Genomic DNA, 24,512 nt, shown 5'->3' with positions numbered 1-24,512 from the left:
AGTGAATCCACACAGACCTGAGTTTTGCTCTTGAATGAATAGGGGACACATGCACCTTAGTGGGCCACCCTTTCTAGGAAACACCACCCTCATTAGGTCAGTACGTGTACCTGCCTGAGAACCCAGCCTTGCATTTTATGCATAATGAAAATACCTCTAGTTATTGAATGTTGCTATTTTCAACGTACTACACAAAGTTCTGACCCTTAGTTTTTCAGACATGATCTGGTTTGCCTGATACCCATATACATATATTGGGGTATCACTAGCCTCGGGCCAGCGTGGCGGATATTTTGCTTCATGTGTGATACTAAGTGAAGAGTGAACAGAAAACCCCAAAGATTTCCTCATGCACTTATAACTTTGCCAGATGCGCTGCTGCAACCAGTAAGAAATTCACTATGCTGCCTTCTGGCAGTTGAAAGTACAGTGGCATAAGGGATTTGCATCTCTTTAGATCTGGCCTCAGTGTCCTATTCTTTCTCTCTGCTGTCATTAACAGGATCCTGTTTTTCTTAAGACAATTTCCAATTATTCTTCTAAAGACAATTTCTACTTATTTTTCTAATTATTTATCAGTGTTTGAGAAGTACTTAACTATAATGGTTTTAATTTGCCCCCCAAATTAATTCTAACCACAGTGTTGGATTACCCAGTGAACAGGATGTAGTGGGGCATTTTGCTCACCTCCAGAGTCTCGATGTGCCATTGCTTTCAGAGCAATCTGAATGGATGGCGTATACCCATCAGGCCAGGGTGATGCTCCCCTCCTAGGCTGCCTCACTGGCAAGCTTCCTTCTGTACCTGGGGCAGAGCGAGGCCCTGACTACACAGGTGCAGATTTGTAACTTAAAAGCCACACTAGTTTATCAGTCACGCAGGCAGTGGTGCTGAACATCCCGCAACTCGTGTTTGAGTGGACCAGAAGAGGGGTGATCAGCCTACGGTCCTGGAGCCACAGGCAGTGTACAAACTACTCAAATCCCTGCTTATCCTGCGGCTGCCTCACACAGCCGGCTCTTCTGGAGCGTGGGCTGCAGGGAGTGAGGACAGCCCCAAGGCTGGAAGGAGACAAGCCAGGAGGAGCCTTTGCAGCCAGCATCTCTCAGTTGCCCTTGATCAAGCCCTAAGTCCCCCATCAACTCCACGCTGCCATGCGCCATGCCAAGACCTCGGGGTGTAACAGCCGGGTCCTTGAGCTGCCCCAGCATCCCCTCCCATGTCTGCAGCACGTGCCCCATGGCTTTGCCACCTTTTTGGTATTTGACTGTTCAGGCCAAAAATCTTTGGGCGTAACTCAAGTAATGTAGGAGGGAATGGTGGCTTTACACGTCCCACCTACTGCTTATAATAAAATCCCATTCTACGTAACTAAGCTAGGAAGCAGTACGCATTAAACTATTCAGAATAATAGATATTTATTTTCAGTGCTATTTTCGTTAAATATTGGTATCATATATCCATGTCTGAGGTAATAAATTAAAAATAAATTCAAGATTTCAGTCCCATATTTGTGCTGCATATTTTTTCTATCATTACACATAATTTTGAAGCAAACACACATAGTCCATAATTCTTAATGCAGCTAGGAATATTATTTTAACACAGTCACTTTTTGTTTCACTATAATTTTGCTGAGAATGGTTATTGCATGATACACTTTTAATAGATGTTTTAGTTATACTAGAGTTTTCTATTAAATCACACATATCGTAGTTATAGGAAGATGGGCGTGAAGATGTGCTTTGAGCCAAGGAAGGTAAATATTGAATTGGAGTGACAGCACGTACTGCAGGATTATTGTCTGCCTGCTCGAGAGCCCAGATCCAGCAAAGCTATTTCAGTGTGTGCTTAGCTTTAGACATATGAGTCATTTCAGCGCCCTCCATGGCCTCAAGTGTTTGCTGAATCTAGGACTAGCCAAGCCTGCAGACCTAAATCCATAGACTTCTTTAACTATGTGTTATTTGGAAACAGTTTTGCTGGTTTCATATTTTGTAGAGATATTTTATAATGACCTTTTTAAGATTTTCCTATCAGTGAAGCACCCATGAAAGTTTCTAACCTGGTTCATAAATACATTATGAAAAAATAAGCAGCTACAATGACTCTCTTCTAAATGTTTTGTTAAAAGAAACACCTGGTTGAAAAGTTATTAAAGTAATTTTTCCCATGGTAAAATATATTTAAAAAAATAAACTCTTCATTTCATCATCTTCCATCAAACATAGAAGCTTGTTAAAGGGCGGGGCACACCTCAGGTATTTTCATTTATAAGTGCAAGAGATTGAATACATCAATCTTTTTGCACTTATATGCTGGTGGTAGTGAGGCCCTTTCAGCTAAGACTCCAGCAAGCCCAACATTAGTGAGCTAAAGAAACAAACAAACAAAAATTTTGCTTGCATATAGCTTTTTCATAATCCTGAATTGAAAAAAAAAATCCTCTTTGCTTAGAAAAAAACTCTTATTTAACCGCTGCCATTAAAAAAGTATACCTCACATCCATGTTGTTTTAACTTCAATCAGTGATTCTGAATTCAAAGGATTTAAACACTCACTAAAATTACTGTGTTATGCCATCAGACTCTCAAAAGTTCATAAATTGTGCTAATCCCTCTTTAAATCAGGAAGCTATTTTTTGGAGCTAGAGCTAATGGTTGTCTTGGTGTTAAAAGGTTTATTTCCACCAGACTTTCTTTATTCTATTTTGAAAATAACTGACTGTGCTCATGATGTGATCCTGAAAAAACACTTGGTGTTATTACCAAAAGCTATAGCCTGTGTGAAAACTCTCCATGCTCATGCAGTGACTTGCATCATTGGAGGGATCATGTTCCACACTGCAGTGTCTTGGGCCCAGCCACGAAGGCGCAGCCGTGCAGCCCAGGATCTTCAGTACTCCACCGAGCTCACGATTGCCATTGGTTCATCAAATGTTGCCAACCTTATCTGCTTCGGGGTAGGGATGGAGAGAATTTCCCCGGCGTCAGTCGGTGAGTGAATACCGTTGTCCATTATGTTTGAAACTTCCTCCTCATGATCCTCGTACAGCGTGTTGATGTGCAGCAAGGGGTGGGCTGGGTTGCAGTTCAGTGCAGGTGTTGGCTCTGGCTTGACTTGGTTCAAAGCCACACTTGTTGCAGCCGTGGTTGTGGCTATATGGTTGTGGTTACACGTGACGAAAGCCCCGGCAGCAGGCACAGTTCTGCATGTCTCAGAGGAGTATAGGATCTCTTTTGCAGGATGAGGGGTGTCTAGAAGAAAACAAAATAGCCAATTAAAAGACAGGTAGTCTTTCACCCTTCCAGTCCATCAGAGAGGAGTGTCCTGAACCAATAGAACTCATTGGCAGTTTTGCCACTGATTTCAGTGGGACTGTTTCAAAACAACAGGATTGTAAACTCAGGGAAACAGGGCAAAGAACAAATGGGTTTGCTCTTTTATATGCATGCTCATGCTTCCTTAAGTGAATGGTATTTTTGTAAAATGAACAAAACCCAACCAAAAAGTAACTTTTATTCTCCTCTACAGTCTGGCAGGTGTTCTAGAGATGTTACGATTTCATGTTTTGACAAACATAATGAATGTTGAAATCCACAGGATGGAATACAAAAAGCACTGATATCTTCAATGGGAAAAAATAGTGGTTACACATTGTAAGCCACTAGTCTTTAGAAAGAACTCAGCAATTTGACATTAACTGATGTCTCTTTCCAGAAATTTTAAGTCTGCCTTACCTGATGGTCTGCAATGAAGGCCTAACTCAAAAGCAAAGCTGAATTTTTTTAATGGGAATGGGGAGTAACAGAGCCCCAAAACTAATTATTTTTTTTCCCTTAAAATATTCAAGCACTAATTTAGATGAAAGTAATTGAGCCCAGAATACCCGAGTAGTTTTGAGGAGTTGAAATCGGAGCAGGTGACTGGATAAGGAATGCTACAGAATAGCTCACATGCACATTGGGGAGTTGGAGGGCTCTAAGGGGCACAAGGATTTGGAAGTGACAGAAACTTCTATACCTCAAATCACTTCTTTGCTGGGCAGTGGGGTGACGGTAGCTGTCAGTCTGTCGAAGCCCAGAGGGAGGTCTTAGCTTGTAATGAGATGAGAGCCATTGCTTTAAGTATGTACAAATCTTTCTATAACTTCAACTGCATAGTGCTTCTTTCTCATGTCAGTAGCTTACAAAAATAAACAAGAGGATATCTACCTATCAGTTTACCTACTGATCTATCACTTTTCTTGGTGCTCACATGGCTTTCCCCATCACTCTAGAACCTAACAGTTATTTGAAATACTCCTTTGAAGTAAGAAATGGACAGGATTTCCGAGACACACACACAGGGGGCTGAGGCACAGAAAGAACATCTCCTGCAAGGCCACGCAGGAAGGGAATGGCAGAATTCCCTGACCAGCACCCATACTTCAGACCATCTTCTGGTCCACATAAGCAATTAAAATTGTCCTTTTCATGAAGAACAATATAAATGATCTCAGTTGTGATTTCCTAGGTGACAAACACATGCCAGCTCCTAGGAATTGGTAGTTAAAGAGATTTACTCCTCCGGGCAGCTTTAACTGCCATTAGCACAGTTTCTCATACACTCCTAAGTGGTTATTACTGGTCAGAATACTGGTCATCTACCATGGTGGTTTCCATATAACTTGAAAATAAGGCAGATCTGACATGTGCCAGGTGCTGGTTAAGCAGGAAGTGGTATCACGGAGACCAAATCCTCCCCATTTCCTTGGCAAGGTCACATTTGTAACTGCAAAAAACTGTTTTATGTTTGAAAAATTACCTGCACCAACAGTCTGCAGGCTGTCCTGTACATCCCTACCTGTAATAATCCTTATCCTCCACATAGCTGTTAAAGACAGAGAACCCCTATTTCTGAGACTTGCAAGCCCTAATATTATTAGCTATCCTAAAATCTAGAAAGGTAGGTCAAACAGTTCAAATAAGCTTAGAGTTCCTGAAGACCACTAATCAAGTTATGGTCTGTGGAGGAGGTATATGAATTACTGCATACTGTACCTTTGAGAGAGGAGGTAACATGTACTACGACATTCTCATCCTGGTTTAAAAATCCACCCTCTTGGCTTTTAGATGTAGGCATCGAGGGGATGGCTTGAATCTCTGGCTTGGATTTTTTGCTACTAAGTATATATGGATGGACATCCAAGGAAAAGTGTCGTGTGTGTTTCTTTTCATTGCTTGTGCTTGGGATGGTGTTTGGCTCGGTTTTATGCGCAGATGATTGCTGTGAGGTTTTTGCAGTGGACTCTAACAAAGGAGCTATAAGGCTGTCTGTTGCTGTTTTTCTCCGCACAGGCTTTGGTTTTTCAGGCTTATGGTTTTCAACCTTCATAATGGCTAACTGTTCTTTGAATGGTTGAGGAAGGGGATTGGTAGTTGGGATCCATTTAATCTTTTTCCTTGGTCTCTTAATGACGAGCTGCTCATTAGCATCAATGTCTGCTGGATCAACACTTGGGTCTATCGTCTGGATACCTGAATCACGCATGGTTGGAGTGGCATCATGATTGGACTGGGCCAACGCTGCAAGCAGCTGGCGTACCACATTGTCATACATGAGATCGCTTTCATTTGTAATAAAATCCAGACGATTCAATGATTTTATGTGGTCTCGATTTTCATTACAAAACATGGCCAAAATATTGATATCACAAAACTGGGATTTCTGCCACTGTTTCTTGGTCTTTATTCCAACTTTGTTCAGTTTATCAAATATGAAGTTGGACTTGCGAAATATGAAGAGGTGAATTAAGTTGATGAGGATTATCAAGTTCATAAAGCAGAGGAGAACGATATCGACACCAGCAATAATTCGCTGGAGCTGAACAGATGGCAGTTTACAGTTCACTCTGATGTGCAATTTGGAGCTGCTCGTTTTGTCTGGAGGCTCTCCTAATGCACATGTGAATTCATTTTGCTTCTGTGTAGCATAGTAGGTGGATAAGTATGTAATTGGTATGATGCTTAAGAAGATGATGAACAAATGTCTCGCAAGATAAAGCTTGGCCAAAAAGTTACTTCGTCCTCTTCTTTCCAGGTATTTCTCAAACAAGTTTTGTTCAGGACTTTTTTCCTTCTCTGCATTCTCAATGATCTCTCTCTTTTCTCTTTCAGTGATCCCTGGGCCTTTGGACTGAATCTGTTTCTCGATTTTTGGTGCCCGCCCTTCAGCTGCACGGTGGTAGCAGTTATCGATCTCCTGAAGCAAAAAATTAAGCTCTGAAGTCAGTCGGGTGGAGGCCAGAAATTCCCAGCCCAGAGCTGGAATGTACATTATCCCAGCAAAAGCCAGCAATGCATAAGGTAGGAACTTATGCTCAAACAAGGAGGGCCAATGGCTGGCATCAACTCCTGGCAAGGCATCTTTTAATTCTGTCCAACAATATCCTCTGGCATACAAGGCTTGATCGCGGGTGAAGTTGTGTGGTGTGTAACAGTATATTGGCTCCTCTGTATAACAGAGAGAAAAGTCACTGCTGTGCATTTAACCTACAAAAGGAGCTCTGGAAAATAAACATTTCAAATTACATCAATTTTATTTTACTGTATCTTTACATGACAATTAAGCCCTCCATGTCTATTAGACAGCTCAGCCTTGCACACATCTTCAGAAGCCTCCAGGCAAAACTATTTACCTGAAGTTTTAGAATTAACTTGAGCTAGAAATGTCACAAACCCCGCATGTATTTGGGCTTAATTACCTTTCTGAGAACAAAATCCTAAGCAACTGTGGCCTCTGTAAAGCTAGAAGATCTGATATCCACTATACAGTAGCTGAGGATGTTATATGCAAAGGCTGAAAGGCTCATTTAGATGAAATTGAAGGTTCATCCCGGCTAAGTATACTACTAAATACAAAAATGTTAAGATATAGCTGAAGGCAAAATTTTTGATCCTTATTAACAAATTCTACTAATTGGATATGGTAGAAAATCATGGAAACTGAGATATACAAACACTTAGTCAACTGTGTCCCTCCTAGCTCACACTCTTGAATTATAGTGTGACTGACCAGAACACAATCTATTAACTCTATTTATCACTCTGAAAATCTAATTCTACATTTGAAACTGTAACATCGCCAAATGGTAGAACTCATACAGCATTATGAAAGAACAAACAATGTGGATCAAGAAAGCAATCAAAGTAATGGAAGAAAAAGTATAGCATGGATTTTTAAATACACAGTGATGCAATTTTTCTCTCAGAGCCTGTTTAAGTCACAGGTGAATGGAAGGGTTTATCAAAGAAAGTAACACCATACACTTGTCTATTTTAACACTCCTTCCTAAGTATTTGCTTTTTGCCATCATCAGAGAGAGGCTACTGGGCTAAAAGAATTTCAGTTCTGACCCAGCAGATAAGTTATGATCTTACACAATTACTTTTTTTTTCTAGCAATACATGAAACTAAGATAGAAAATCTTGTACAGAATGCAGGATATAGAATATAGAAACCTATGTTAGAATAGTAGTAACTGCTCAAAGAACAATGACCATTACCAAATCACCCTCTTCAAAGAGGAAGACTACATTTTCTTTTTTTGGCAGGTATAACAAAGGGAATATATTCTATAGTGTCCTTGTGTACCTTTAAAAAACTTCCTGAAATGAGACCCACAGGAAGAAGGCATGTTCATGCAAGCTTGCTCCAGTTCTGAACGCAGTCTACTATTCAGATCGAGAACAGCTCACTGGAAGACAGTGGTGGTACTGTTTTCTTAGTAATACAAATAATGAAGAGGAATAATAAAATATTACATTGTTTGACAACAATAAATAAAATATTAAAAATCAATAGGTAGGCAAACCCCGTAGTCCTTTTGGCTTAACAGAGGACTCCTTACTTGACCAACTACTTCTCATATGCAAGCAAATCAAAAGCATTTCTTTGATTAAATGTTGATATGTAAACCTCACCTGTGACCTACAAAGATCTACATGCCAAGGACTGCACAAAACCTGGGACTTATAAAAAATGATTCAGTGAGGATTCTTTTCTAAAAATACAATCAATTCAAACTGAGTTGTCAGAATAAAGACAGCATGTAAAGTGAGTAAGCCCTGCAAATTCTTTAAAACCACATTTGAAGACTATTTTAAAAACATCTAACTTCAACCTCAGAGGAGAGCTTAAAGCACTCTAATGTTACACAGCTTCCTATTTAGGTTACTTTTTTTTTTTGTATTTACAGCTATGTGTTACACAAAAAATGCTGACTCTCTTGTATTTGGTAATTACACACCCTCCCACCCCTACCCGTGAAGGGATGCATATAAAAAAACCTAAAACTACTATCAAAGATTTACTGCATGATTTCCCAGGAGACAAAGTAGATTCCTGTGTGAAAATGTTCTCATGGGGAAAAAAACAGACAGAGCAGCATGGTGTATTTCTCATAAGCAGAAATATTTTGAATTGAGTGTTCCTAAGCTCAGTAGAACCTGCCAATGCTGTCAGGAAATTTTTTTCAAAAGTTTAAGGGACATTATTATGATTGAATCGATTGGTTGTCTTCTCAATGTTGTCTAGGCTTAAGCCCATAAACATAAACTATCCATTCACTTTCCTTAACAGCTACATTCTTGTGAGCCTGGGAGACAGAAACTCCTACAAAAACTGCTAAGGAGCAAGGTCATCATGTCCAAAATAATCTTTTGCCAGTTCCAAGCAATAATGAAAAGGTGTCTCACAGTGCGCGTATATCTGTGATTTGTACACATGTGCATCTATATCAAAGGCAAAAAATAGTAAGATAAATAACCTGCCATCGTTATTAGTGGCTGGAACACTAAACTCAACTTCTGTGTATTACATGTGTTGGACCTACTGCAAGGCTTTAAATTCTGATGCTCAGAGTAAAAACTCAATAAGTTCAAAGTCTGAAGGTCTGCCCTTAGGTACACCTGCATGAATCTGTTAACTATATGCTAGAATATGAAGCTCAATAGTTTCAGAAAAAAATCACTAGTAATACCTAAGAACAAATCCTGTCTTCGGTAATACTTCCCTACATTCCCAGGAAATGCTCCTTTTGAACAATGTTTAAGAGATCAAGTAACCCTGAGCAAATGCTGTGCAGAAACAACTACTACATCAGAAAAAAAGTTCTTGATGTAACTATATTATGAAGTATATTATACTTAAACCAACCAGAGCATAAAGATGCATAGTTATTCTGCTCACTGTGTACAATAGTAGCTTCTAGAAGTCCACAAAACTAGTCTAGCAGATAAGGTATGAGAGACAACTCACTATAGTTTTTGGACATGCAAAGAAGATGAAATAATCAATGCAAAATTACATTTTTTTTTGTGCAATATATTTGATTGTGTTACACCACTTGAAAAATTAAAATCCCTTCACAGCTATATTTTTCCATAAGCTCCACTCTGTACCATCTCATTCTATCAGCTTAAGTACTACTGAAATGGAGAAAAATGACTTGCAGAAGTATTGTGTTACACAGGGCATACTTCAGGGGAATGAAAGAGAGTGCATCGTTGTGAGAAGATAGCCAAGGTAGGGGGAGAGATGAAAGAAGGGGCTGTGCTCAAAGAACTGTTTATTAAGAATCTAAATTGTATGGAAAGGAGTGGTAAAGCTAAACCATAGAAGTTAGGAGCTACCAAGTCTGCTGCCTGTTAGTAAAGCTCCAAGAAATGCTTGTGGGCTTCCTGCAGGCACAGGCTCCCACTCCTACTGTTCCCAATCCAAGGTCAGCCACCTTCTTTCAGTGACTCCCAGCCTCCATACACTTCAACATACATGCAACTGCCCTCTTTGAGAGGTCCTGGTTCAAACACCGTTTAAACACCGTGCTGCAAGTGCTAGGCATGAAATCACAGAATGACCTGAGTTGGAAGAAACCCAACAAGGACAATCAAGTCCACCTCGTGTCCCTGCACAGGACAACCCCAAAATTTACACCATGTGTCTGAGGGCATTGTCCAAATGCTTCTCGAATATTGTCAGGCTTGGTGCCATGACTGCTACCCTGGGGAGCCTGTTCCAGTGCTCCACCACCCTCTGTGTGAAGAACCTATTCCTAATGTTCACTCTAAACCTACTCTGGCACATCTTCCTGCCATTCCCTCAAGACCTATCATGGGTCACCAGATCAGTAGCTGCTCCCTTGTGAAGAAGCAGTAAACTGGGATGAGGTGTCCCCTCAGTCTCCTCTTCTTCAGGCTGAACAGACCAAATGACCTTTGCTACTCCTCATATGACCTCCTCTCTAAACCCTTCACTAGCTTTGTGGTCCTTATATGTTAGCTAAATAAATCCTGCATAATTTCACATAAGAGACAATCCTGTAAGTTCTGAAATTCATTAAGCAAGCAGCTGGGGTGCTGAGATTTGGGGTCAGAACCTCTGTAAAACTTTCCCCAGCAAAAATAAACCTCAAATCTAGGAATAGTGTTACCAATGCAAAAAATCTGATAACTGTTGTTCTAGACCATCCCCTGAAGTTATATCCCAATGCAGAATCATGGAAATAATAGAATGAACCTCAGAAATTACAGAGTCTCATGTCTCACCCAAAGCAGGGTCAAGACTCAGTTCAGACCAGCCTGATTAGACCTTTGTCTGTCAAAAACCTCCAAAGACTACATGAGCCAACTGTGCAATGTACTGCGATGTTTGATTATCCCCAAGGCAAACTTGCTTTTTTTTTTTTAGGTCATGTCCAGCAAGAACGTTTATTCATGCAGGAGTTACTCTTTTCTCTTTTGAGAAATGGCCATTTTCCAAGAACGAATGCAATGGCCAGTTGCACTAGGAACACATTAGGCAAAATATGGCTGGAAGGCTGTCATTGCAATTCAAGTGGCTAGAGCTCAAGCCACAGTATTGTGTCTCAATCAAAGGAAGAGATTATCAACAACATGGTCACCTAGGAAACAGTGCGTGCACGAGCATGTGTTTGTGAGTATCTACTAATAAAAAAATACAAAAATTGTGAGCTGGTGTACCGTATGCAGAAATGATACTTTCAAGAAGATATGGTGAAGCTGGTAGACCTGTATCACTCTGCATTACCTTTACCAGTCTTCTTGGGTAAGTGAGTGAACAGCATCTAGCATAAACATTCACTTGCCCCTTCAAACTAAAGATAACAATGCCAATCTCTTAGCATTCAACACTGTAAAGAATTAGACCTGCTTCTAATGCACTTAAGTGACTTCATGCATTGGGCTGTTCCCTTGAAGCCAATGGGATTATTCACAGTGCATAAGATTTGGCATGTCCACCTCTCACTGAAGAACTGATGCTGTAGGGGGAAAACGTCAAGCTTCTAAAATATTATTATGAGCAAAAGTTATTATAACAAATATGGACAACACATTTACAATGCTTTGGGTAGACATTAAAAAGCAAGAGAGGAAAATATTAGTAAGAAACAGTATATGCCCCTATGTAAAAAGGCAAATGAATTTCACACCTACTGTATTCCTAAGGAAATGAAGTATATCCACCCAAAGCAAAATATAAACCATAATAAAAACCTGTGTACATCTGCTGTACCTTCAGCTTTTACAGTTTACTCTGGAAAAAGAAATCACACCTCATTAATTGTCCAACTGAACTACATGATTTCAGCGTTTTAGTGCAATAATTCAGAAATGCAGAAGGAACAGCACAATTTTCTAACAGCAGACAGACAAAAGAACCCAGTTTTCAGAAAATACAACTCACAAATTTAAAAAAGATGAAAATCCTTATACTTGCTATACCAAGACAAAGGTAAGCATGCCTCTTGTGCAAAAAATTCTTCAAGGATCTAGAAGTAAACATTCAACGTGACCACCTTGGCCCTACATTGGGTACAGGCAGCAGCCGTGGTATTTAGGTGCTACCGAACAGGCTGGATCTCCCAGCTCCTAGACAAGTGCTTAAACCCGCATGCAGGAGACCTGAGTTAAGCATCAGGTAAGTATACTTAACAGTATACTTATAGAGTTAAATACACTACAGACTCTCCCTGGGCCTAGTGCTTCCCAGCAACTGGCTTTCTGCTCTCTTGAAGAGGATGGCTGGCTAAATTATCCTCATGCTGGTGCCCAATCTGCCTGTATTCCTTTCAAGTTCTCTGATGCACTGCTTGTACAGTCCTCTCCACTTGACTCCAAGAAGAAATTCAGCATTTATATAGAATCTCTGAATCTCCTTACCCATCAGATGCCAGAAAACAAGTTTCTAACAGCGAAGATATCTGAAAAACTTTCCATACTCAGCAATAAATGCCAGTATTTGGCAAAGGTAGTCCTTATCATACTGCTTTCCTTACATTGTGTCACATATGTGTAAGCAATCAGACATACATCCTGGGCACTAAAAGAACTGCACAAGAAAGCAGGCAGCAAACTGTTCATTTTGAGAAACAGAAATAATTTATTTAGTACTTTTCCAGCAATTATTAAATAGAAAACAAAAAATGTCCTGGATCCTCTTCTCTCTGGAAAAAAGAACAAAAAGCACTCGTGTTACTGAGGTTGAAAATGTAGTCTAAGACAGTATAACATTACCTGAACAGTACACAGATTTTCCATCTCAGTCACACAATCCACAAGGAATACGTAACTCTCTACTTTGAATGTGACTTTACGAAATGCTGGCTAATACCCAAATTAATATACAGCCAAAGGAAAAAACTCCCTTAATTTAACTGGTTTACTTCAACTACTCTATTTAAAGAGTATTTAAAGGTTAGAAATTAGTACAGCATGAGGATGGATTCCTGAAATTACTTTTGTGTATCAGCTGTAGTCATACAGTCCTATTTAACTCACTGAGTTTACTCATATGAATAAGAAAAAAAAAATATTCATCAAACCAAGTCTTAACTTAGCAAACTAATTATTATTACTTTTATCAAAACAAAAAGACAATACCTTTACCTTTCTTAGGGAATATTCTTTCCAAATCTGAATATAGGTTCCATGCCCATGAAGTCTTCCTAAGGTACAAATTTCTCCATGATCAACAAGGTAAGGTATAGCCTTTTTTGCTCACTCTCTGAAACCACTTGTCCTGTTTAAGAAAAAAATCTTGAAAAGAAAGTCCCTAAAGAGATGAGACAGGAAACCACTGCTGCTAGTAAGTTTTACTGGCCTATACAATGATTAGTCATAATAGGTGAGATGGAGATAACCAGTTTCAAAGATTGATAAGTAATGGGTCACCCACAAGGGTAACTGCAGTAGCAGGTGTCCCGTTATTACAATTTGGGTCTTTTTTCCTTGCAGGACTGTTGCTTGATCTGCATATATTTTGGATCTGCAGAAGCAATAAATTAATAATGTGCTCACCTAGTGTATATATAAATTTACAGAATTATATTCCCTGTATGCAATGAGCATTGGCTCTTCTAAAATTAGCTGGTATGCTAATGTTCACTTACCAGCAATCTGAGGCTTAAAGACTTGTAACGCCTGCCCAGGTTATTCAGGAGAGAAAGATACCTACTCCTACTTGGTTGATACGTTGAAGTCTTTTGGAGACAGTTATTCCAGAAATAGCAACTGTTACGCAGAAGGTGCACAAACATCTAAGTGAAGTCCCTGAGGCTGCTCCTATAGAGGAATGTTTGCTCAGTCATGAGCACCATCCACCATGTGACGGCCACGCAGTATGGTGGTGATGACATTGAAAAGAGAGCTTATTTATAGTGACTGTACTGTTGAACATCACTAGAAGCATTTCTTCCTGTGCTGTGTGAGAACACAGAAAACACCTGGAAGAAAATTACAGTGCTTGTATTTGTACATAAAGGTATCTTTCTATATTATAATGCTGCTTTGTATTATGGTAAGATTTGAAGAAATGTTAGACCTGAATAGAAAGAATGTATTCATGAAAGTGTAATTAATGAAATTCAGCCATGCAGACAGTCCTACAAAAGAGATCTGAATAATATTCTAAATTTAGTGCTTACGTGAGGAGGTGAGTGGAATTTTGGTGGTATACAGATCTTCTGCATAGAAGAAGAAATCACATGTGAATGTAAGTGTTTTAATGTTTTCCAAAGATCAAGAAAATGTTTTGGGCAGTTCAAAAATTCCCCACTAGAGATGGAACCCCAAAGCAACTACACAAGGTCCCAGACACTATGATAATGTGGACTAGAGTAACACCTGAAGTAAACTGCAAGAACATGTAAGTGCCAAAGTGAAATGAATTATGAAAAGCCAGTGAAACTGATGATACAGGGTGGCTCCTTAAGTCAAATGCAAAATGCAAATACAGGAAGCAACAGGACACAGCAAGTTTGTTCTATTGCATTATCATTATTTAATGACTAGAAATGAAAAAGATGGCATGCATTAAGTACCTCTTGGCATAAGCATGGCACCTCAAAAACTTCATATTGAAAAAGAAGAAAAATGCCAACAGTTAGCTCATTGGGTAATTACGCTATTTTAATATCATAGTATTTAGAAGGCAGATGGCCGGTCTACTGCTTTTTGAAAAACTGGTTCCTCTACGTGCAGTGAAATTGGGCTGTGTAAAGTATCAGAACTGTTCTGATCTGCTAGAACGGAGCCAGGAAAATCAGCCTTCTAAGGCTCCCAGGGCCTCTGCCCTCTTCCAAGTCATGGATCTTGCAGAACACAAGGAACTTCAGTCTTCAAAATGCTGATATAATTACTTCATCGTGTAACTGAAACGCTCCAGAAATAGTCACTGAGCTCTAAGCTGCAAAACCACCAAGCATCTCAGCACCTGGCTGCATTGCTGCTCTGGTAACTTAGAATCTGCAGAACAGGCATGGTGCCAGTAAAGAAAAGAAATAAAATCCCCAGACCTTGCTACTGTAATGAACTGCTGTTTACCCCCATTCAAATGCGAGAGTATTACAGAAGCCTGGGCAAAATCCCCGATGATCGAAACATCTGCACAGGTTTCAGTCTTTTTCTTAGAACAAATCCTGTATCACAGAAACAAAGAAAACCTCTACAAAAATCATGCCAGTCTACTGTGAAATTTTTCAGCTTTTGTAATAAATATGCACACCTACTGAAGGTGCCCACTGCAGTAATTTTTAGTGCCGACAAAAGCTAAAGAACTTGGTGATGATGCAGATTCTTCTTGAGTTTTACAGGTCTAAGAAACAGTATAAACTTGGATTTCTTCTAGATCCTGGATGCATAATTTCTACCCAGTTTAGGGAGGAAAAAAGCTTCAAAATACTTCAGCATAGCTTTGAAAAACAGTTTTGACCTCACACTTACTAATTCACAAGATACCCTCTTGACTAAGATGAATGAATTATGTAGCTCTTGAACAAAAATATTTTTTACCATCTATTCAAATTGCAAAACTTACCTAAAAGCATGTACTACACTAAATCTCATCCACATTTTGGACCTCTTCACAAATGTGACACTTGGAAGGGTTTAATATTGCCATTTCCATTTCAAATGAAAAAAAGGATGACGCATATGTGCTAATTAAGTTTGAGAAACAGAATCAATGAAAGAAAAATTCCTGTAGCTGTTATGAACTGCAGTGGAATGATTACATGTGAAGCTCATGCACTTCTGCAAGATTAGCTCTCTATTTAACATTCAACTGTGTAACTTCAAAACTTTAAATAACCAAAACTTACAGAAAGCCAGCTTATGTATCTTGTGCACACCTCATGTTTGTGTGTGTACATGAATTGCTCTTTGGGAAAAATTCCATCAGCAGTGCAAACAGCCAGCGGCTGAACTGCAGCCAGCCTGTGGTTGCTTGTACTGTTTCAGTTCTTTTTAAAAATACATAATTAGAAAGCACTTAAAGACAAGTGGTACTGAGACACTGCTTAAATGCTCTTATCACAGCTAATACCACCTCAGAACCGATTTCTGCACAGGTGTCATCATGTGCATAAAACAATCCAGCCCTGTACTCCTAGCACTAACACAGTATATAATAATTACTTGGAATTACTTTTCCAAGTAGTTATGCAATAATGTCACCTTCACTTTCTTACTGCATGTGGCTTTAAGTGCACTTAAAGAGAAAAAATGGAAAAGAAGCTCAAAAGCCACCTAGCAGATAAGTCATGTTAGTGAACACATGTAAATATGCTGCCTATAACTTGAAACAGAAATACAAATCAGAGAAGTTGACCAGAAGTATAAAACTTCATCTTACAGCATAGAAATCTTCAATATATACTATTTCAAACAGACTGCAGAATGAAATGCATAAAAAGACATTGAATTCACGCATATACTGCACTACACGGTGAAATAAGCATTGCTTATGCAAAATGATGACAAATCAGAAAACAGAAAAACTTGAACTGACCCTTCAGTCATTTAACTTACTGTCTCCTTCCATTACTTCCTCATGAGAATTTTCTAGCAGAAGGGTGGTAGAGGGCTGAGCTATGTAACTGCTAAGAGACATAGAAATACAGTATTTATGAGCAATCTTTTTATTGTGTAGGCACTGTTTTATAAACCTAACAAGAAAATCAATGCCAAAGTTTGGCTTTTGACGAAAGTATGAAAATCATACTTTAGTATTTTTATTATCATTCTGATTTATTTTTATAAAGTATTGGTATTTAACAGCTTCTGAGGAAAAAGCAAACATGACTGCAATACACAAAGAATAACTGACTGTGAATAGAAAGCACGAGGCACTGTACAAGAGGGATATGACTTAACAATCCCTGTAACTGACCACATCAGACCTAAACCGTTTGAAAGCCTGGAAAACAAAATATTTCAGTATCATGAAGATAACACATAACAGAAACAGCAACATATTTTCCTTTCGGGCCCACCACACTGGCTCCATACAGAGAACCTCCCAAAGACATTACTGACAGCATTGCTTCTGAACACAGCACAGCACTGAATCGGAACACTTAAACCACTTAGTAAGAACATTAAACAATACAAACAAAGCAGCACATCATTATAGACAAGAATCTCTTTATTTATTGGACTGTAGAACAGTGCCTTGGAAGTTCAGCAAATGCCATGAGACGTTTCATTACAAAAGGCTGCTGGTAGCACTGTTGAGGTTCACAAAGGGCAAAATAAAAGACTTGTTGGTGAAGAGCAGAATCAAGTATCCAACAGCATCCTGCTCATGGCTGTGGTCTGTGTGTACTAGTTCCATGGTAAACACAGTAAGGGTGGCGGAAAGGAAGAAACCAACATGGAACACCAAACAGAACCATTTTAAACTGATAATGAATGTTGCAGTCTAGTAAGAGTCTGCATTTTGTGCATTTTAGAAAGGAAGTGAAAATGCAAAGACAGTGCATTAAAGGATCAACCCCTATTTATCTAGATCCATACCTCCCCAGATGGACCATGACTTTATAGGTGATACTGAAACATCATCACTAAAAACAACTGCTGAACATTGACACAGGCTGTAGCTGGACTGGAACTAGCATCTTAAGAGTCCCACGTACTAACATTTAATTAAAAGTTTGGTGGTTTACCATTTTTTCACTAAATATAAATCTAAGGCTAGTCTGCTTCAACACAAAACCACTTGAAATGTTTTTTTTGAAAGGAAATAGTTAAATAAATAAAAAGAACCCCAAACTCTTTATTGTAAAAAAGGCAACAATCCAGCAGTCTCCAACACAAATAAAATGGAAGGACAATAGTGATAACGTGTGCTTACAGGCTTACAACTTGCTTCTCCATCCACCAGTACCTGCTATAGCCACCTATTCCTGCATTGGACAGCACAGTACCACCAAATTTGAACTCTCCATTAATATTGGTTGTATTTTACTTCTGGCTAGCACACAAATATCTAACTGTTCAAGCCACTAGGGGATGAAAACTCAGGCTTCTGGATCTTCAGGTATGAGAACTCAAACCTCTAATGAGTAAAACATAAGAATGAGTCTTTGCAAAGCACTGCATAAATGTTGGAGAAGTTGCCTAAGCACATACAAGGTATAATGGGTGTCACATGACTATTCTGACAGAAATTCAAACACATTCATATTTAAATAAAAAAAATTTAATTGCCATCTTTAACACAGCAATTTCCAAATGAAAACAGAGCCAACTGAAATAAGTTCCCTTGGGTCTACCAACTGCATACATTGTTATTCTCAACAAGAATATTGCTATGGGAGAGGTTTCCTTCAGCCTATGCTGCCTTCAGTAGGCACCTTCACTAGGGCTCAGAGCCCTCTGGCTCCAGAAAGCCAATTCCACTTAAACATAGATCCATCTGCTGGGTCAGAGAAACACAACTCCAAAACTTTCATTACTATCTTCAAGGTCAACATACATGGGCCCCTAAACACAGGATGTCTTGGTTTTATATGAAGTCTGTCCACAGGTGAGTTTAAGAAAGGGAAACAATATTCATTCTTCTCCTGTGGGTACTTGTGTAGGCTTTCTTTGTCTGGAGTAGCTGACTATTGCTCCTAAATGACTTTATGATGATCTCATGCCCAGTACAAATATGGCACATGGATTTATTTAAATTAACTTTCTAGGGATGTCCTTTCTAGAATCATACTGGTTTGCTGGAAAAACATTAAAGGAAAACTGGGAGACTCAGAAATGATGCTCTAAGAGGTTAGCTGATTGACTTCCTTTTCTCTTTCGAAAGAAAATTTAGGAAGTGCAAGGAAGGGCTGTATGCAGTTCTTTGCAGAGAAGCCAGTGCAAGAATTGTATCTTATGTCAGCCATCAGAGTGCAGTCCTGTCCCTACTGAAATCCACAAACTCCTACCAACTCCTTCGCAGCCAGAATTTAACCCTCAGGAGTATGTCCTAGTGGTGTACATGCCCTACGCCTTCCCTCTGCAGAGGGACGGTAATTACACCCCAAATGCACTGCTCTCTAGTAGTGAAGTCTGGAAAAAGAAATATTTTAATGTATTTTAGTCATGTTACAGATTCTTCTATAAGGCAAAAGTGAAGCAAGGATGACAGCTGGTTTTTTTTCTACATTGAGTCAGACTGTAAGGATACTGCAAGTATCTGCAGCTGCATAACAAGGAGCATGGCCAGCAGGCTGAGGGAGGTGATTCTCCCCCTCTATTCTCATGAGACCTCAGCTGGAGTACTACATTCAGCTCTGTGGCTACCAGTACAAGAAAGATCTGCTAGAGCAATTCCAGGGTAAGTCCATGAAAATTATCAGAGGGATGGAACACCTAGAAAGGCTGATAGTTACGGTTGTTCAGCCTGGAGAAGAGAAGGCTCTGGGTAGACCTTACTGCAGCCTTCCAGTATCTAAATGGGGTGCATAAAAAAAGACAGAAAAGAGATTTTTTTACCAGAGCTTGTAGGGACAAGAAAAGGGGCAACAGTTTTAAACTGAAAGAGGGTAGATTTAGACTGGAAACAAGGAACAAATTCCTTGGGTGGTGAGGCACAGGAAGAGGTTGCCCAGAGAAGTTGTGAATGCTTCACCCCTGTAATTTTTCAAGGCCAGGCTGGACAGAGCCTTGAACAAGTTGGTCTAGTGGAGGGTATCCCTGCCTATGGCAGGCAGGTTGGACTAAATAATTTTCAAAGGTCCCTTCCAACCGTAACCATTCTATGATTCCATGATACATGTAATAGAAGAAAAGCCCAATACCTAATATAAAGCCTTCTGTAACACACTAAGTTTAGTTGGATTGTGATTTATTCAGAAAATCAGCATAGTACTGCTAAACAATTCGGTCTTGCCTTTTTATGCAACTAAAACAGAGATTTATGATTTAATTTCTAAAAAGTGATGGAAAGATCAGAGTACTCCAATAAAAGGACAAACAAATCAGTCACATGAATAGCAAATGCATTAACCTAAACAATGACTTTGCCCACGGCACTAAAACAACATAATTAATGAAATAACTTTATCTTCACCCAGAGGATAACTACAGTACACAATATACTTTACTACAGACGTAATGATTTTTAGGGATGTTAATTATAACCTTTTAAATAAACACTACACTCTTTCTTTGTCCTGTGTTGCTGGGCTGAGCTCTGCTTTAGTACATGCTTCACTGCAATCTCTGGCCCCAGAAGGCTTAGTGTCGCCCTGGGATACCCAGGCTTCCCACAGGCTGCCTTCTGTACAGCCTCAGGGCAGGACACCCGCTCTGTTTGGCCAAGCCGCTCTCACTATGCTGGCATTGGACCATACAGTTGCTCTTGACTACACTTTAAGCTATGCTTGATCCCGCAGGAATTAACTCAAAGGTAGATCAGAGAAGTACACAGGCTTTTATCTCCTCTATGCACTAATCATGCAGACTCTGCCAATGCAGAGCAAAAGGTTTTGTGAGAAACCACTGCTTTTTTTTTATCACTAAGCTTTTATGTTGCAAGTGCACATACCACTTTTCCAAGAGCTTTACCAACACTGATTTAATAAGACAGGATGGACCTCAGAAAAAGGGTATGTTGTCACTTTAGTGACGTGATGATCGCTTTCCATGGCTTGCATCGGATATCATTAACAGAAGCAGGAATAATTATAAGCATCAGTTTATATTTCCTGTTCTGAAGCAATAACTGATGCACACAAGGGCCAAAAGCAAAGTTTGGGAAGCTATTATGATATTCACAACCAAAGGGGCAGCAGGTACTTTACCCAATTTTGTCAGAAAAGCTTGCTTGCACTTTTCATATGTATTATTTAAATTGCACACAAGGAGCCGTATCCAAAGCAAGTAAACAAAGATAGATTTTTGAAAGATCAATGGCAACACATGGGTAAAACATTACACAAACTGCAGAATTACAAATAAGCACGTATCCAGCTGGACTATTGTTATTACCACTGTTGGTGTCTCTGGACACTTGACTTAGTAAAGGAGCCCGAATATATACTGTTTTGGTAACAGAGTAACACTTGATTCAGGTCATATTAAGATTAACAGGAGTTTTGCTCTTGAACTCTGTGGAAGCAGAACTGAATCCACTATTCCTGAGCTCTTCAACTCCACTCAAAAAAGAAATCTCTTTAATTTCATCAGACCCTTACAGTGTTTCTATTACAGTCCCGTATATCTTTTTTTTTTTACCTTTTCTTATATTATTTTTTAACTGCAGACCATCTGAACAACCATATTATGTTATATGACAAAAGTACGTTGGCCTACATTTTTTTCAAAGACATAAGGCTGTTTCCTGTGTTGCCTTGTAAGCTTTGTCCTGGCAGGACACAACAGGTTACTACCGGGTCAAATAAGCATACATGGTCCATAAGTAGACACAAATGATGCTGCTTTTGGTATTTCTGAAAACCAAATCTGGAACCCAACCATCAGCCTGCAAAATGGTCTTCCGTAACATAAACTCAAATGCAGAAATTCAGTAGACCCTCTCTGTCCGACAAAATTGTGTAGCTCACAGTTCAGACTTGTGGAGGGATATCCATCGTATTAATCCGAGTCTCCTTGACTTTGGGCTTCCTCTGCAATCTCCATTCTTGGAAGATCAGTTCATATAGAACAAGTTACTACTGTGTGCACAAGTTGTGAGTCATCAAAGGACTCCTGCTGGGCAACTTGCAAAATGTAAAGGAATACACATGAAGGGGCATGACCTTTCCTGCACCCAAGGTTACCTTTAGGCCTGCTGAGGTTCAAACCTGTAGATCTCAAACAGTATTAAGGCACGTGTATAGGTACACAGTCTCATGAGCTTCTGTAGGATTGCTTTTTTATTAGTTTATTTCTCTACTGACCAAATAGAGGAAGGGACCCCTTCTGAATTCTACAGAGGATCACCAAAGGTGAACCTGGAATCTTGCCTTTCAGTTGTTATAAAAGAGACAGTTTTCATATGTTTAGCAAGCTCGGCACGCCCTGAAAACATGGTCCCTTTGAGATACTTCCCAATAACCATCCAAAAAATGAGGGTCTGTGACTGAAGATGTTGAGCTATATAAACTAAAAATCTGAGTATATTTAAAAACTGAGGTAGATTGAAGAAGTTTTAACTGTAATTAAGAAAAAATCTCAAGATTCCATTTGCAAGCAGTTATTCTTCTAGGTAATTTATCTCATAATGAAAACAAGTATTGAGGGTATGTAAGTGTTAGGTGTCAATGCCAAAGCAGCATGCAAAGCAAGATCCTGACTCTGGAATGTTTAGACTGACTGAATACAGCCAGTTCCCACTAACCCCAAATGCTGCAGACTGCCTGGTCAGTCCTGTATATTAAAGCGCTAATAATCTCACATACATCTTTAGTATGAAGCTTAAGGGAACCTTAAATGCGGTCAGGCACTGGCAGCTACACTCATGGAGCCTATACGTCAGAAAGTAAAACAATGTTTACATATTTGCTATTGGATTAAAGGTGTCATACCACTTCACTGGGTCAGTAATTTTCAGGGCTCATCAAAACTCGACCTTCCTAGGCTGGAAGGACTCCGTGCTGGCGGTGAGGGGCATCAAGCTGGGCTTTTTAAATGGTTTCTGGCTGTATGCAGGATGTAGGCCCTCAACAGAAACACACCCTGGTGATTTCCACTATCATAATATGGCAAATCACAGCATGCATGTGCCTTTATATAAATTATTGTATCAGTTTGCATGATAGCATCTGCCTCTCCCTAGCAGGCCAGTTAAACATTCATGTTGTAGATATAAATACCTACATTAAGTCAGTCATGGTTCAACTCAGTAGCTGTCTGTGATCCACATAAAAGAACATAAAACCTCATGCTGTGCCGTTCATGGGAGCTCTCAGCTACTTCAGGGCAGTGGACGCCTCCCTGCACCATGGCTGCCTTAGGGCCAGAGAGCCAGGGCTGCTCGCCAGGCAGATGCAGCTGGGGTCCCCTCCTCACCACCAGGGAAAAGTGCTCCCCTACCTGCCAGGATGAGGGGTGGTGGCCATCCACTCAGCACTGCCAAGGTGTGAGGGCAAGCACTTCGTAGTGCCAGCCCTTAGTGCTGATGGCCCTTAGGGAGTGGCCACTGCAACACACCACGATCCCACCTGCCAAGGCAAGGGGCACGAACCACCTCCTTAGCGCTGGTAGCTGATAGGGAGTGGCTGCAGTGGAGACACCACTTCTCCTGCTCACTAAGGTGCAAAGGCGAGCATTGGTGGCCACTCCCTCAGTGCTGGTGCCCCTTAGGGAGCATCTGCAGCTGTGATGCTGGTGCCCCACCTGCCAAGGCAAGGGGTGACAGCCACCTCCTCAGTGCTGGTAGCTGATAGGGAGTGGCGGCAGTGGTGATACCACTTCTCCAGCCCACCAACACATGAAGGCGAGCGGTGGTAGCCATTCCCCAGTACTGGTGGCTGTCAGGAAGTGGCTGCAGTGGTGACACCACTCCTCCTGCCCACCAGTCTACAAAGAGAGTGGTGGTGACTGCCCCCTCAGTGCTGGTGGCCTTCAGGGAGTGGCTGCTGCGGTGACACCACTGCCTCACCTGCGCAGGTGTGAAGGCGAGCAGTGGTGACCGCGCCTTCAGTGCTGGTGGCCCTTGGTGGGTGTCCGAAGTAGTGACATCGCTCCCCACCTGGCCAGGTGTGAAGGTGAACAGTGGCGGCTGCACCTTCAGTGCTAGTAGCCCTTAGGGAGTGGCTGCTGTGGTGACACTGCTGCCCAGGTGTGAAGGCAGCAGCGGTGGCCGCCCCCTCGGCGCCGGCGGCTCTCGGGTCGCCGCCCTCCGGCCCCCCCGGCCCCCATCCCGCCGGCCTTACCGGCGAAGTTCTTGGTGAAGACGAGGGTGACGAGGAGGATGGGGATGAGGACGGTGCCGATGGTGACCACGCGGTCGAAGGGCAGCTCCAGCTTCAGCTGGAGGAGCAGCGCCGCCAGCGCGCCCGCCTTGTCATCCTGCTGCCCGGGCAGGATGAGCTCCTTCAGCTTCTCGCCCGCCAGCAGCGCGGTGGCCATGTCGGGGTGGTTATCGACGATGTGTTGCATAAGCGGCGGGCGGCGCGCTGCGGGCCGGCTGCGGGGACAACGGCGACAGCGGTGACGGCGCGGCCGCGCTGCCTCCCCCACCCCCCCGGCCCCGACACGCCGCGACGGGGCTTTTACCTGGCGGCTCCGCTCCCCTCGGCTCCCGCGGGGCGGCGAGCGGGACCGACGACTCGCGAACGGCGGCGGCGCCGAGCGGCCCGCCGGCCCCGACCGAGGTCCCCGCGCCTCCGCGAGGAAGCGAAGCGCCGCGGGGCGGGAGGCGGCTCCGGCGGCGGGCGGGCGGCGCTCGCATGGAAGCGCCCGGCCCGGCCCGGGGGGTCGCGGAGCTGCTGCGGGGCGCCCGCGGGCAGAACGGGGCGGCCGCCGAGCCGCCTACCGCCGGGCGGCACGCGCCAGCCTGCGCCCAGCAACACGTCGCGGCCGCGGCCCCGGCGGAGCCCGCGGGGGCGGCGCATGCGCGGGGGGCGGGGGGGGAACCGCACCGGGCAGGGGGAGCCGGGGGCGCTGGTCGGGATTTGGTGGCTTCCACCAGGAAAAAAAGGGTCCTCGGGCACTGGAAGAGGCTGCCCGGGGAGGTGGTTGAGT

The 24,512-nt window shown here is 41.7% G+C and overlaps 1 protein-coding gene across 7 annotated transcripts; it reads right to left on the bottom strand.

Moving 5' to 3' along the window:
• Positions 1 to 1,399: 1,399 nt before the first annotated feature.
• On the bottom strand, positions 1,400 to 24,117 carry PANX2 (pannexin 2). Of its 7 annotated transcripts, XM_069850132.1 has the most exons (5): positions 24,045 to 24,117; positions 23,702 to 23,955; positions 5,043 to 6,494; positions 4,024 to 4,097; positions 3,124 to 3,257 (listed from the first exon to the last, which is right to left on the bottom strand). In XM_069850132.1, exons 2-4 carry the CDS (start codon positions 23,925 to 23,927, stop codon positions 4,066 to 4,068), a joined length of 1,710 nt encoding a protein of 569 aa, XP_069706233.1. In that variant the 5' UTR covers positions 23,928 to 23,955; positions 24,045 to 24,117; the 3' UTR covers positions 3,124 to 3,257; positions 4,024 to 4,065. The 7 variants fall into 7 exon arrangements, 5 of the variants coding, with proteins under 5 accessions (XP_069706200.1, XP_069706209.1, XP_069706216.1 ...); XM_069850099.1 differs by lacking the exon at positions 4,024 to 4,097 and having other exon boundaries at positions 1,400 to 3,257; XM_069850108.1 differs by lacking the exons at positions 4,024 to 4,097; positions 24,045 to 24,117 and adding an exon at positions 7,636 to 7,738 and having other exon boundaries at positions 1,400 to 3,257; positions 23,702 to 23,770.
• Positions 24,118 to 24,512: the final 395 nt, after the last annotated feature.

Source organism: Phaenicophaeus curvirostris, chromosome 1 (genome assembly GCF_032191515.1).
Source record: "Phaenicophaeus curvirostris isolate KB17595 chromosome 1, BPBGC_Pcur_1.0, whole genome shotgun sequence".
In the NCBI taxonomy this organism is placed as follows: Eukaryota; Metazoa; Chordata; class Aves; order Cuculiformes; family Cuculidae; genus Phaenicophaeus; species Phaenicophaeus curvirostris.
This window is presented reverse-complemented; position numbering and strand designations above follow the sequence as displayed.